Source organism: Anopheles cruzii, chromosome 2 (genome assembly GCF_943734635.1).
Source record: "Anopheles cruzii chromosome 2, idAnoCruzAS_RS32_06, whole genome shotgun sequence".
NCBI lineage: Eukaryota > Metazoa > Arthropoda > Insecta > Diptera > Culicidae > Anopheles > Anopheles cruzii.
In genome coordinates, this window is record NC_069144.1 from 1,025,888 (window position 1) to 1,041,646 (window position 15,759).

At 49.5% G+C, this 15,759-nt stretch overlaps 1 protein-coding gene across 1 annotated transcript in view; it reads right to left on the minus strand.

The window, feature by feature from the left end:
* Positions 1 to 15,759, minus strand: part of LOC128269304 (frizzled) — a 124,240-nt gene that overhangs the window by 85,588 nt on the left and 22,893 nt on the right. The window contains exons 2-4 of the mRNA XM_053006738.1: positions 11,685 to 11,804; positions 7,263 to 7,457; positions 3,190 to 3,415 (exon numbers count right to left, since the gene is read on the minus strand). Of these exons, the coding sequence (XP_052862698.1) occupies positions 3,190 to 3,415; positions 7,263 to 7,457; positions 11,685 to 11,804 (541 nt within the window). The remainder of the gene's footprint in view (positions 1 to 3,189; positions 3,416 to 7,262; positions 7,458 to 11,684; positions 11,805 to 15,759) is intronic.

Below are 15,759 nucleotides of genomic sequence, written 5' to 3' on the forward strand. Positions count from 1 at the left end.
GTCATTACAATATTTTTCTGCGCCGCGAGGCAATTATCAGCCTTCCGGTTCGGGTGAGTGTGCGCCCAAGAGGCAACACACGTGGGCCAATAAGTGCACAAGCTCTCTGAATCTACGACACGATGAAGTTTTTCATTGACTATGGGCAAACGCCGCATCAACCGTGTCTGTCGGACTCTTTGACCCATGTAGTACTTTCTATTCCGGCCAGCGTTTCTTTTTCTGTCATTTCGTTTATTTTATCTACACTCGCCAAGGCCTTTTTTATTGAGAGAAGAGCTTAGTGCGACGATTTAAATGCGCGTTTCGAGATCGGCCGGAAAGGTGTTTGGAAAAAGAGCCACATTTTTCCACCACTCGCCCTTACACGGAACGGGAACTGCGGGGAAAATGGCTCAAGACACGCAAGGAGACAAGTGGCACACGCGAAAACGGGTCCTGCATGCCTGGCCCCTGGTCGGAAGGGATAATCTGAGCGGTCCGTCGTTCCGTAGTAATCCCAACGTTGCGTGTGACTGTCGGGGACGTAATATGTCTTGTGACGCCCCGCCGAGTTTCCGCCTATATTTTCCAACCCGAACGAACACAAGCAAGTGTTAGCCGGCCCCATAAACCAATTATCCTTACGAAGCCCCAAAGTACGTGTGTTGCAACCTGAGGCCTGGCCCGCGGATTAGACCGCTGTAAGCTGGCGGAGGTACAACAAACTCGATCGGTCAGTTCAGAGCTGCATTTACTGTACTTTTGTACGACCTGAAGCTGAAACAATTGTCTGTTGATTGATACTTTATTGGCAGAAACACAAGCCACCGGACGACGACCACAATCGAAGCGGATGGCCAAATTCCTGACGGCGCCTTCGACTTACAGATCGATGCCTTCGTTGCCTCAATCATCCGTGAAGTCTACCGTGGAGTGGATTTAATTAACTGGAAAAATGACAAAACCGTAGCCAGCGGTTATGGGACGATGTTTCCGTGAACTTTCTTCCATCAGACTGCGGACCGAGTCTATACTTTCGGTACTCTCGAGAGTTCGAGTGTCTCGGCAAACCTCGGGACTATTTTTAAAGCGTAGTTTGATCCTTTTGGCGAACCTTTGCTTTTGACAAGAGAGAAGGTTTCTTGGTCCTACTTGTGGTCAATCAAACAGAATGATTGAGTATGGGATAAAAAAACCTTTAATCCAGATACCTTCATAAGCGAAAGGCTGAGTTACGCTACCCTAATTTGAAACTCGGGCAAAACTTACGTCATTTGAGATCACACTCGGGATAAGTGAACCAGGCTTCAATGCATGAGCAATTCACCGTGTTCCGTCCGGCCGCTAGGCCACGTGCCACCGATATCGGTCGATTAATCGCAGCCGAAGCCAATCTATCCTGTCATGTTGTGGCTGCCGGGTGTTATAATTTTCTGCCACCGTAAAACTGTTTTGCATAATTTACTGTCCGATTCATGCGGAGCTGCTTTCAAGGACGGTGGTGGACACGGAAACCAACTCCAGGAGTTAAAAGCCCACAGATCACAGATAAAAACTCACGCTCACGATTACAGTGGATTATGTTTCGAAACGCTCAATCCATGAGCCATGTTTCGCCGCATACCTGTCAATATCGGTCGGTCGCCTTTGCAATTGTCTTCAACATGCTCTCGACCTCGTGGCGAAAGAACTACTGAACTAAGCTTTCCTGCATATCGCGTACGGAGAACGTCCATTTTTATGTTCCTCTAATATTGCGCTATGATTAAAAAGCCCCGCGCAAAAAGAGGTGCCGGATGGGCTACCGCTGCTAATGGATTCTCGATAAGATTATCTGACAAAATTGAACCACTTTCTGGCAGACCAGACGACCGGAACGCTCTGCTCGATCGATCGATCGTTAGTGGTTTGCGCTGTTCAAACATCACACATCGATTTTAATGGTCCGTGAACTAGAAAAGACGGACGAGACGGACGGCAGACCGCTAAACGTTCGCTAAACGCGTCGACGTGGGTCGGCGGTGATGTTCCGGGAGTTCGCGTGTGCTTTGGGGACGTCAGCAGTGGGAGCGTGTAAAACGTGACCGAACGAGGAAGTGAAGCTAATCTGCAAAAATGAGTTTAATCTAGTTGAGGAATCGAGGTAAATAGAAATGCTACATCGTTAGGGGGGCCAAGCTGTTTCTCGGTTATTTGATGCTCTTGGCAAGGAGACATTCCACCGGAATACAAATTATATTTTGAGAAGGAATTTTACTGCATAGGTTATATGAAAACTAAATAAGATTAAACATTTCTTCAACATTGCATGTCCATTTTACATTTGAATATGACCTAAAAGGTTAAGTACTTAGAACGAACTCCAATCGAAACATTGAAGAAAGCATAAGAGTCCATACGTTCCGACGCACGAAAAACCCCATTGTTTAAGGCAAATTGAAGATACGCAGAATCAAGCACACAAAAGGATGAGACAATAGATCACACGGCGTGCATGAACCGCTCAAAGAAACCGCGATCATTATCTTCTTTGCTTGAAACATTCCCCCGATCCATAGTTCTTCATAGCTTTACGCCGACAATGACTAACACGTTACGAGCTTTATGGTTCGTTTTATTGATTCCGACCGCATAGAGGGACGGAGCTCCCTCTAGAGACGGACACACGTAGCACCTCCTGTCGGTCCACACGCAAGTTCCAGTGCTGGCGGCCCCAGAACACGTCGGGTAAGAATGGAAGTAATCGGAACCCATTACCAAACCGACAGACTTCATTAAACTGCTCTTTTCAACGCTTCTCCATCGCTGCGTCCATAAAAACCCCACACGTCATATATCGTGACCACCAGTTTCAATAAAGTTCATCGAAGCTTCACACCTTCGGCCGGGGGCAGGTCTGCACACCTGAACGCAGAGCCCATCATTAGTGACACTTTGGGAACGCCCGAAGCCCCGAATGCCACATAGAATCGAGTAATTGAGTGACAGAACCTGCACACCGCACAACTTTGACAACCCCCCCCTCGCCGGTGCCGCCCTTAGGGCTTTCGATTTCCGACCACCCAGAATGACCCAGCAACACCGGGACTGCTACCGGGTAAGCCCCGTAACTCTAGGAGTCAGAGATTTTATCATACAAACGGTTAATTCTATCTAGGTCCACTGGAACTTCGACAGGGCTCCCGAACCGAACCGAACCGAACTTACCTTCGACTTTTCCCAGCGCCAGCACGAATATGGTCTGCACCGCCGGAATGGCCCACGCCACCAGGTGGAACAGGTGCGAACGGTTCTCGATGGCTTCGTGGCCCCACTTGAGGCCGGCCGCCAGGAACCAGGCGAGGGCCAGGCAGGCCCACCACGCGAACGCCGCCATGCAGCAGAAGTACAGCGCCATGAACAGCACCGTGCAGAGCGTTGATTGACGATGGCCCTGCGAACGGAAGAGAGAACCGGGTGTTAGCGTCTCGTGGGTTGGAATCGTTCGAATTTAAATTACGGACAAGTGTGCCACAGGAAAACCACCGTTCGGTGGACTGCTGATTATTGAGGTTGCTTCTGTAAAGTTTCGCGTCGAGACCCGGGAAGCCTGGAAACCACTCGAAACAATCGATCGACTGCCAGGGATCGTTGGATTTTTCCTCGATGCGATGACGTAACTTTGCAGTAGTGTCAGAATGTAAAGGGTGTGGATGGTATTTTGAGTCCGGACATTAGAGTACTTTAAATTTTGTAACATCTTCACGGACGCTTTTTGCTCCAAGCTGTGACAAGTTGCTATTGATTGAATTCTATGTCTATGTTAATGTCTGAATCCACATCCAATCCAAAAACGTCCAGCTCACGATGAGGATGTGTTGGACCAACGTCGGCCGCCAGTCCTGTCTAGCCAGAGGTCTATCGATCGAAACACGCCCAAGGACAAGAGATAATTGAATGGCACGCGGCGGATCGTGATAAGAATTTGCAATTCATTACCGCGGCGGCGCGTGCTGACGAAGAAGTTGGCCAGAACGATGAAGGAAGCAAACGCTTGCCCAAAATAGCCCCGAATATGATGGAGCGTTCTACGGACGATGACGTGTGAAGTGATTCCATGACACATGCTTTGGTTGATGAAGATTTTAAATTAAATTCCCCTCAACGATGTGTGTACATGAAAGATCCACAAATAGTTGCAGAACTCTGCCAGTTCTTCGCGATCCATCGGCTGGTCGGCATGGGAACGACTCCCGGTTGCACCTTGTCGTCAATTAACCACGGCAACGGCCCGTTCCTACAAACATCTATACTTCTGCGAGAAGCTGTTCCTGTCCGCAAACGCGCCGTGCCCGTCGTAACCGTCTACGCGTTAATGCTCTCGCCGAGGGACGTGCTGCCCGCCTCAGAAGTCAAACTTCTTCTCGCTGCGACGGGATGTGGGTTTCCCCGGGTTTCTTCTGTCACTTCGCATGATGAGGAATGTGTCGCTCCGCAGTGACAGGTGAGTTTTTAACAGCGTGTGCGACAAATGCGGTTCATGAACTCGCAGCAGCCCGCTCCTGCTACCGTAAAGACCTGGAGCCGGGCCGCCAGGGCCATTCGTTCGGCATCACTTTCATCTCGCGGCAGATTTCCTTTACCGAGCGCACAAGACAGAGACCGCGTCGCCACTCCAACCGTCCCAACACCTCGTAGATCAGCGGATCTTCCAATTGCGCGAGATTGCTCCTCGGTTCCTCCTTCGGGCTCTAACTACCGCCCGACGCTTGTCGGTTGGTAGGAAAAAAAACAATAAACTTCCTTTCCACCCACCATTAGGCCCATACCTCCCACGGGACCTCGCCCACCTTTCCCAGGTCCGGGTCGTTTGAAGAACACCGAGACATGGAGACGCGCGCGCACGCCGATTCCGCCGAAAAAGTGGAAGATGATATAAAACCCCTTCTGTTCCTGTTTTTCAGGCCTCCTCCGGGTTGGCCTCATTCGCCGCCGCCGCCCCAGAATGGAACGCGTGCTCCTCACCACCACCACCGCTAAACGGGTCCCGGGGTCGTATTTCCGTACTTTTGCTTTGATGTTGAATTAATGTCGTGCAGTTGTTGCTTTGGTTCGCCCCGCTCCAGTGCCGCAGTGCCGGGGCCACAGAATGGAGCAGGAAAAGAATGCCAACCACCTACCACCACCTGCAACCCTGGCCCATCGGAAGGGCCGGGTGGGTTGGTTCTTTTATTGCATAAATATTTATAAAATAAATAAATATGTGGATCAAAAAGTTTCCTTCAACTCAGCAGCGTCATCGTCTTTCTGTCCTTCTCAGACCCAGCCACAGCGAAGATGAGTTTCGATTGCTTCGAGCGGAGGATTCTTCAAATTAAAATTATTTCTGTAAACATAACCCAAACCCATTTTGCTCACACCGAGACATGCACACCGGTGTGGCCACGCACATGTATTGTGCTCTCGTTAAAACATCGTTACAAAAGAACCACAAGAAGCTCGCGGGTCCGACCATCACACCATTAGCGGTACAGCGAGCGGTGCCAGTAACAGCATGGCAATTACACTCACACATGCCGGGCGGCCGCAGCATCGCCGACCATTCAACAATAAATGCTACGCTTACCACCACCCTTTTGCAGGCCCTCATCTTCCTCGGCCAAGCATTACGGTACACCCGGAGTCGGCGAGAGCGGCGCGGATCTCTGAAGCTGCAGCTGATAGCTGGAGCCCTCCGGGAGGAACAATCTGGAGGAACGGAACCATCACCATCACCACCACCACGCCACGCAAGCGGGACGAGGGATGCTGTGGGAAGCACTGGCCCCGCCGCCACCCTGTGGTCGACGTGTGGTCAGGGAGGAAACATGTTTCATCCAAGATGGAAATAATAACAAAGAACTGGTTTAACCACGCACCGCGCGAAGGAAGTGCCTTCAAGGGGGAGAGTGAAGCGAGACGCGGCCCGGCCAGCTCCATGACCGGCGGGCGAAAGAGCGAGACGGAGGGGTTCCCCTTTCGTGGGGGCCTGCACACAGAACGCACATTAAGGCGATTGTTCGAATCGATAGAAATTGGCTGGAGAAGGAGCGCGTCCGCGTCGTCCAGCTACCCGCCAGCTCCCCAAGCCGGCAGATGTCGGAGCGGGTTGGTTGAACTCCCCGGGACTTGGTCGGACCGGCTTTTATGCTTCCAATAAGCGCGCACATATGTGTACCGTCGTCGTCGTCGACGGAGAACATGGCTGCGGTTTAGGAAGCGTTCCAAGAGGCGCTAGCGGCAACCGCATCGAGGTGGAGCTTTCGGAGAAGGGACAGATGTTGGCTCGAGATTCTACCGATATCGGTGCTCTTATCACGATGTGTGCCACTAGATGGTTTCGCCGGTAGTTCCGGTTCCGGACACCGGACTACCGCATCCTATTGGTTCTCAGACAGAAGCGACTTCCGGAGTGCCACCTAGCGGACTGACGTCACGTGACGAGGCGAAGCAAACAACGTCGCCAAGACCCGGAGGAGGAACCACAATGCCTCCGATTTAATGCCTCTAAAAAGTACTCCAACTACCTCCGGATGGAGTCGCTTGCCGTAGTAATGTTTTACCGAAAATACCGTTGCCGGCGCGTTGCGATTTAATCCGCTTATCGCGTCCGCATCGCGTGCCGTGCCGTGCTCTGCTCGCGTGTGCTCCTCTCTTAACGGATTTACTAACCAATAACAAAGGCTACAACATTATGTCGACAAAATGTCTGCCACAGCAGCACCCGTGGCAACTGTTGTGCCGTTGTTCGGATAGCGAAAACCAAACAGAGGACCGGCATCAAGCCGGGGACTTGAGAACGAAAGCTTCACCAGTCCAGCCATCATCATCAGCGAAGCTTGATAGTGATTGATTGATCCACAAACGAAGAGAAACGTTGATATTGAACCATCATTACCGTATGCAAAGATATTATAGTAGCATCTTTTGATCAGGCCTTCGATAGGATCGGAATTACATAACAATGCGTTGATTCGAACCATAAACAGACTACACTTAGTACATTTAATGGTTTTCTATTGTCGGATCTTTGAAACATTTTAATTCTTTTTGATCAAAAATAAGTTGCCTAAAGATCCCAAAATCTAATATGTTAAACGTTGGAATTAAAATTAATGAAAATCCCAATCGCCTTCAATTAGTAAAAACCTAAAACGCTACAAAAAAACCAAACAGATAATCGTAAATTGACTTTAGCGCCGATTTGCATCTTTCTCGTTCGCTTTGCGGCCACAACGAAAGAAAAAAAAAAGGAAACCTACCTGCGTGATGGTCGATAGCATCTGCATCCGGCCGATTTTGATGTGCGACTGGAACGGCTCCCGGCAGGCGACCAAATCGCCGGCCCCGAGCCCCGCCACATAGGCGCAGCCCACGATCAGATAGCAAATCGCCAGGAACACTATGGGCCGCTCCGGGTACCGGAACCGGGACGAGTCGATCAGGAACGTCAGGACCTGTGTGTGTGTGTGTGGGGGGCAAAGGATGAAGAAGGATTAAAAAACGGTCGTTCGGGATGAATGGCACAACAAAAAACACGGCGGAATGGCGCAAACAGACGAGCAACAAATTAAAAAGTCTTCCCCGCCGCCCCGCCCGACGACACTCGAACACCATTCAATCAGCGACCCGTCCCAGCGTGTCGTGTGACGTGTGTATGTGTTTGGTTAGTCGGTGTCATCACCATCCTCGTCGTTGTAGACAGTTCTTTGGACCCACCGGAGATAGACATAGAAATCGCCGGTTGGACAGAACCACAAAATTGTTTGAACAAACTATGGGAAAACGTGACGCGGTTCCGAGCCGCAAGCAAATAAGCAACGCGAAGGGCGGAAAGCGTCTCCCGAGGAGCGCCGGCCGGTGGTCGTTCACAGAAGGACTAAGCAAATTAAACCCGACTTTCCATCCATCACGTTCTGAAACGTCCCTAGAGCGAACGGATGACATCTTCACCACAATCACCGTAAATTTCTGAGCACGTTCCAGGCGCGACCGTTTGTGTTGAAGGTGGAACACCCTGGCGTTGACCGTGCAATGTTGAGCACTTATGCTATGCTTTTAATACTCGAGGTGGTATACCTTAGATTCTGTTTGCTAGTTGCGGATTTTTTAACGCGATGCACGATTATTCCACAAGGAGCCGAGCAAATGGCCGAGTGAAATAAATGCACTCCGAATTGCAATTCGTGACTCGTGTTTGATCAGCGACAAGACATTGCCGCGAATCGAACACAGAACATACCGGCGACAGATCGAACGTCTTCGAACGATTCATTTGTGCGGAGGAGACCTCACAAATTGGGTCAGAAATCTCCGCCTGCCGATCGGGCTGCTGGAAACACGTTTCGAGCTACCAAAATGATGCAAATGCAAACCGACGACAAACGACACGGCTCCGGTTCGGTCCGTCTTCCGGGTGACGCACCCCAGATGCAACCGCGAGAACCGCGTTCTCTCGTTACACACGTCGCCTCACGTTTTCGACGGCGCGCGTTAAATTCGAAAAGAATCTTTTCGGAACGGAAACGGGAACGGAAGCACCCGGAAAGTGTGCAGAAAAAATCGAGCGGCAACCAAAAGACGGACGGTGCGAGAAGATCTCGGGTCGGGCAATAAATCTTGCCCCGGCGCGTTCTTTGTCCTGTCAACGCCGGCCCCCTTTGCAAGACACTGCCCGGGGAGAGATGTAAAATGCCCTCACACACAAAGGCTGACGTGTGTAACCGGCAGTGCCATTTGCCACAGACTGCCGCAGCGCAGTACTGCATCGTGCTGTAAAACTAAACCAACCAAAACGATCATTTCAAGTTTTCTCAACGTAGGGAAAAGTGTTTATTTCTTTTATGCTACGAAAAGTGTTGCTTATAATCAATCAACATAGCGAAACATCCAAAAGCCTAATGCATCTGCAAATTTAATCCACCCCGGTGGTGATCGATCAAATTTTGGGTTGATAGATTTCGACCGTAAGGCTTCGCCTCGATTAATCTGAACCATAACTTTGTGGCTGGAAGCTAGCCAGGAACCAATGCGGGTTTTGCGCCATGATTCCGTTGGCACCGTTGGTCCTGTGCTGTACATTATGCAATCGATCCCGATCGAACCATACGTCAGCGGTCTTTGGTGGAACCGGAACAGCAGTAGAATGCAAAATTTGGCACCAAATTGATGGAACGAATTTTTATTTTCGCGAGGACGTTTATGCCAAATAATCGAGGCACGCCACTGTTTGATGCGCGGGCTAAATAATACATCGATCGTTAATGCTTCCCGCAGTTTGATTTTGTCATCAATCAAGGCATCAAAAGCGGCGAAGATTGGCGAAACAAAATGCACACGCGCCGTTTGAATAGTTGATGCGACGTTTCAACAACTCGCAAAAATAAACTGCAAACACAAAGCGCTCTATTCGGCAGTCTGTTTGATGATAGAATGTCGGGTTCGGGTTTTTTCCACCCTCTCTTCCAATGACAACCCAATGACACTGGCCGCGGCCGCCATTTTTAGCATGGCGCCCATGAATGTTTAATGTAGCTCCCAATCGAGATGGGGCGAATGGCGAGAAAAAATGGCTTTCATTATCAATTTACATTCAACATTTTGACGCGGAATGGACTTGGCCAACATCAACAAAGCGTACTTCGCGGAGCGGGTTCCCGGAGATTGGGACTTTGCAATTGCACAATTCCTATCCACAACGCCGCTAGTAGTTTGATGTAATCAACATTCGCGTTGCTTCGCCAAATTTATACAGCACAATCTGGAACAGCAGGAACTGCGCGGTGCGCGTTGGGAATGACCGCCGGATGTGAATTAATTTGAGCGCTAATTAGAGAGCAGCGCTCTAATGCTGCCTCAGAATTTCGCCGGGCCTCACGGGCCGGGGACACGGTTCACGTGTGCCCGTGAACTCCTTCTTCCAGGGCTCGTGGGCCGTGACGATGGTCACAGGTGGAAAGGTTCCGGAATGCTTCCCGACATTCGACTGAAAGGCTTCTCTCGGTCGGGCCACCACCGGGGCGTGTTATATTTCACAGTTCCACAACAGCAAACGAGCGTCCATAAATGGCTGCCGCCGTTTTTTTTATGTACTAGGTCTATACGTTGAGAATCGGAGTTTTTTAACACACAACCATTTGTTTATAAAATTTTTATGCAACTTTTTATTTAATTCGAAGTATGTGCAATCGCTAGCTATACATTTCTCCTATCTCTCTGCTAAATCATAGATTCCCAGACGAAAGAATTCTTCGACTTTTTAAGTAAACTAATTAGTCATTCCATTTCGACTTCCTCGTAGAAAAACGAAAAGCTGCTCAGCCAATACGTGTTCCATCGATGAAAAAGAATGATATTCGGAAAGAGCCAAGTCTAGTGAATAACGCGGGGAGGGATAGCAGCTTCCATCCAAGTGATTTGATAGTATCCTGAAACAGTTTTGTTTTTTGGGGACATGGAAGCCTCAGGCCACGGGCGACCAGGCGCCTCCATTCCAGAAAACAGGAACGGCTTTTTGGTCGTTTTCGATCAATGCATGGTTCAAATTGATCATTTGTTGTCAGTAGCGATCGTAATTAACGTTTTCATCAGGTTTTAGGAAATTGTGAAACACCACACCTTTCTGCCCCATCAGAATGTCCGTTTTTTGAAGCCCTTGGACGCTTTTTTTTGTAAAGTCAAAATCGCCATTTTGGAATTTTTTAAACCACTTAAAGCACTGCAATCTTCCAAACACAAGTCCCGACAAGCATTTGGTGCGATTCCGAAGCAGCTTTCTTCAAGAGAAGCAGAAAAACAAAAATCCCCGCAAAACGTCATTTTCAGGCACAAAAGTTGACGTACTTTAACCCTTTAAATAATGGGTTGCACACCGAACTAATTTATTTTTCGACCTGAACTCATTTACCGGATATCAAAACAAGGTAATGATGAATGAACCGCAAAACTGGGAAGTCCCAATCGGCAAGTACAGCAATCTTTTTAAAACTCCGATTCTCAACGTATAGACCTAGTACTTGCTGTGAATTAAGTCTGTCTGGACATCGTGCGCCGTCCAGACAGACATCCAGTCGAGGCGAATAAAAATAAATCAAGCGAAAACATGCATCACGCTTTCGAAGTGCCTGCGTCGGGTGTTCCAAAACAAATGTCCATTTTTAGTGGGGTTAAAGAACCAACGTTACTCCTGGAGAGTTGTCCAACTAGTCAAACAGCTCCTCGATGTGTCAAAATCAGAAGCAACTTGTGCTAATAAGCGACGAAAACATTTCGCCAGAATTGTGGACTAATTACGACCGAATTCATGCTTCTCCGATCGCCCAAAATCCGGTTCGAGGGTGGCCATGTTTGCATGCACCGCCAGGCGCCTGGATATGGGGCTGAAACTTTGCTAATTATAAATTCTTGTTGGCGGATTCCATCAGCGAGTTCATCATTATTCCGGCCGTGTCACGAGATTACTGTCACAGCGTGAACTGAGTTCGTTCGGAGAATGACAAACCCCAGAATAAAAGGAACTACTGCTCAACGGCAGGCGGTCGGCACACTTCAACAAGCCAGTTGCCGGGACGGCGGCTCAAAATTCATATCGCGACTAATTGCATTCTCTTCGATGCTTAGCGCCGCGTCGGGATGCAGCTGTTGGCCGGGGCAGACGGGAGGGGGGTAGCGTACGTGGTACTTACCGTAAACAAGCAGCTTGCGACGCACACGGCGGCCCACGACCCGACCCAGTACTTCAGGACCGTGCGCTCGTTTTCGGAGAAGAACATCGAGTTGCACGGCGCACCGCAGTCTTTCGTAACCTGTCAAAAGAAAGTGAGAACAACGGAGAAGTAGAATGGTTAGCGGGAGCCAGAGACAACGCGGAAGATCGGGAATGCTTCTCAAGAGGGCGAAAGTGCTCGTTCGTAGCACGCCGACCCCGGGAATTCAACGGCTACACGGAAGCCACGAGACCCATTAGCTCGTTCCCGGAACACACCGGGGCACGTCACTAATTTTCCACAAGATTTGTTTTAATTACACGCAAACGAGACTTACGCAGGCTGGAAAAATAATTGCTAGTTGTTTCCTCTCGCTATCTCATTCTCCTATCAGAATTAAAGCTCTTTTTGCTGACTTTTTTAAGGTTCTGAAAGTGGACTTGATAGTGGCATTAGGCTTAGGGTTTCATTTAATTTTATTTGCCTCATGAAATGCTAATCTACGTTCTCTGACTTAAATAAGTTTTCATCGATTTCTCAATCCTATCTAAAACCTCTTGTAATAATTTTCCTATTTGAAGAATATTGTCCATCGAATGCACAGGTCGATCTGGGCCCTGTGAAAACCCGGTTTTGGTGAAAAGCCCATTTTGTCTTCATATCCGTGCCGCAACACTACTCTTAACCCAATTGAAAACCCGCTCTCAGAAGCTTCTACGGTCGTGAAAGTTACTCGGTTTCCATTTCATGGCAACACATGGCCTCGTAACGTGAATTAGGTTCGTTCCCTATCCGGACGAGATAAGATTGCCACCAATCGGGACTTCGGCGGGACTTGGCGTCACGCGACACCCTGCACAATCTGGAACAGCACCGGGCAGAAACCGGGCCGCACATGCCCAACTAGATCATCTTGCCGCCTGGCGTCCATCGCCATCGTCAAATGGCGTAAAAAAGCCACTGGCCCTGGGGGGGATGCGTACGACCCCCGTTTGGTCTGGTGGCACGCTGCGGGGTGTTCGCTTTCAACGCTGCTTTGATTTATCGTTATTTGCATAAAAGTTACCGAGGCTCAATCGCATCGCACACAGTACGCGTGGCCTTCCATCGGGTGAAAACCTGTCCCCGGCTGCTAAGTGCATGGTGTCGTGTACCGAAATGAGGTTACAAAAAACCGGTCCAACCGATCTCCCGATGTCAGTCAATCCGTTTCCAAGCGGCGGCGAAGGACGTATTTATATCGCCTCGTCGGCGAGCCCGAGAAAGCCGAGTCTTGGCGGATGCCGGACCACTCTCTCCCCTGTGGCAAGTCCCAATTTGCTCGGAAACGGATCAGGCGGCTGAAGCCGTGACGCTTCGACTCGTGACTTTGCCAATCTGGATCTTCTGCCGACGATCGACACACATGAGGTTACCCGTATCCAGGTCAGACCGGCAACCGGCGGTTTCTTTGCCGGTGTCATGTAATTTTCTACGCAGACATATCAGTCCCGCCGTCGGCGTGTTCATCATCTTCGCGAGGCGCACATTTGAAGCTGTACTTCTAACGAGCCCGTGGCACTAGCCGACGATAATGGCCCGATGATGTGGAGCAAGCTCTTCATCATAGACCCGGGGTAAATGTTAAAGACCTGGCCAACGTACTTGGGAGGAGGGCGTTCCACAACACGGTTGTCATCAGTTCACAAATAGGCTTCAACATCGAGGCACACAACCATCAAAGACTTGTGACCCACATCCAGCCCACCACATCGGTGTTCCGTTTTCGGGGCGTTTTCCAATATCGACAATCATCGGCCCACTGTCTAGCTCGCCCCTATCGGACAAAAGGCTTGCACGGGCCGATGGCAGCTTGTACTTTCACGACGATTCTACATGATCCGAGATCCTGGCTGCCCTCGGGGAGATCATCAACACCGGAGATGGGCGGAGGAGCGAAGCAGAGAAAAGCGGCTAATTAGCAACAGGGCGGGACTCGGGAGGCGTCGAAATTGGTATTTCGCAACAGTGAAGTGAAAGCACAACATCAAACCCACTAAACGGCTGGACGCTGGAGTCAAGGAGGGGCCGCTCGAAAAACCCATTAAACCTCGAACCAATCCCCGGGCCGGCCCCGGGATTAATGTCTTCATGATGCTGCTCACACAAATGACTGTCCTCGGTCGGGGAGAACATTTCGATTCTTTCTGCCCCCCAATCGACAGAAAGTAGTTCACTGAAAGCCCTTTTTAATTATCCCACAAATGGCTCAATTAGAAATATTGTGAATGGATGCCGCTGGGGATCGAGTTATTTGGAAATCACCGTGGAACCCTCTAGGGACATAGGGACATATTATCGTCCACTTTCGTTGCTCGTACATCGCTTCAACCACGATTGTCCGGGTCCAAAAATATCCACGCAACGTCTACGGCGGAGTCCCACGGCAGACACGGTAATGTTGCCGATCGACTTCGCCACAACGAGGAGCGTAGTGCATATAATTTGTAATTGTTTTCCAATCGCCTAATAGCTTTCCCGTGAATCGTTTACCGATTATGCAAGTTCCAGAGCGGAGGCGCCCGCACACACACTCCGTTGCCGTTCCACGCAGACCTCCGGATGGTGGAAAACTACTTTGCAATGCTGCGCCGGGGCGGTGCTAATGGAATGGAAAACTGGGGGGGCCCCTGCCGAGGGGGTCGATCGGGGTCTGATTGATGGATTTTAAGCGCATCGCTGCGAAATTGCAAACTGCCTGCCGATCCGATGGATCGGTTTGTGTGTGTGTGCTCAGAAAATTCATCATGCTCTAGAGAAGCGTTTGGGTGAGGTTCGAGAGAGACGCGCTGTTCAGAGTTAATGGAATTTCAAGTAGATCGCCATTTTCCACATGGTTTACAAGTTACTTTAGTTGAAAGCTTTGCACTCTGCTGCTACCAACAGCATCAGGGCTTCTTGGTGAACGCCATTGTTGGAAAGTTTGGAAAATGAGTTGTAATAATGCATCTTTGATGGTATGTTTTGGTGATCAATACCATTTGAAATGTTTGAATGCTCAGTCTTGTAGATTTTGCACATAGAATTGGAATAGGATACGACTTCAAATAAAACAAACAAACCGAATTTTTCTAGGGGCCAAGATAAAAACGAAACAAAACGGTTCGTATGAAATATTTTCCACGATTTTCCCTTGCAGCCGCGAAAAACCTTTCTATTTGGGTTGAATTACCCAACCAACTGAATGGAGGAGTTTCCCCGAAAAAAGAAAGACAAAAAAGCTTGTCGAAAACAATAGCACCGCTACTTTGGCTAATATAAATATTTCTGGAAAGAAAGCGGTACAAAGTAAGGCTTAAAATCATTTCAGCCCCCGGGAACTTTTGCAACTCCGCGAAGTCTAGAAGACAAAAACTCACCACGGGGAATACTGGTCCGAAAAGAAGTCCGAAACCCGATGGTTTCTGTTATTGTTGTAGCCTTTGGTATTAGATTTCAGATACCGTCTGAGTCAGACACTGACTTATCCTTCTGTTCAGGCTAGTTTTGTTTATTATCAAACAGGCGAAAATTGGCGTGTACATTGGCATAAATTAAGCTTCCCCTCTGTGGACGACGATCGAGCCAGAAACTAACCCCCAGTTAAGCCTCCTTTATCAACCCTGACAACCCCCAGACGGCTTCTATCGCTCGCTGTGACGAGGCACATTTGCAAAATTAAGACACAGACCCAGCCTAAAACCGCCCAAGTTGGCTCTAAAAGCTTTTAATGTGGAACACCACCCAACAGACACACATTTTTGACTTCAATCCACGGCAGCTTACCTTGGGAACCGTCGCCGCCGTGGGCTTACCCGCGTTGGCCCATTGTGAGAAGCACTTCGCGAACCCTCACGCCCACGAGACGAGCTGCTGACAGCCCAGCGTCACCACCGAGCCCACCCCCCTTGGCAGTCCGAAATGGCAGGCGGGATCGGGGTGAGCGCCTCAGAAAACTAAGAAAAGTCCATGACACTCCACGGAGCGAGAAAAAAAATCGATACTCAATCTCGTTTAAATAGGCCCAGATAATGAG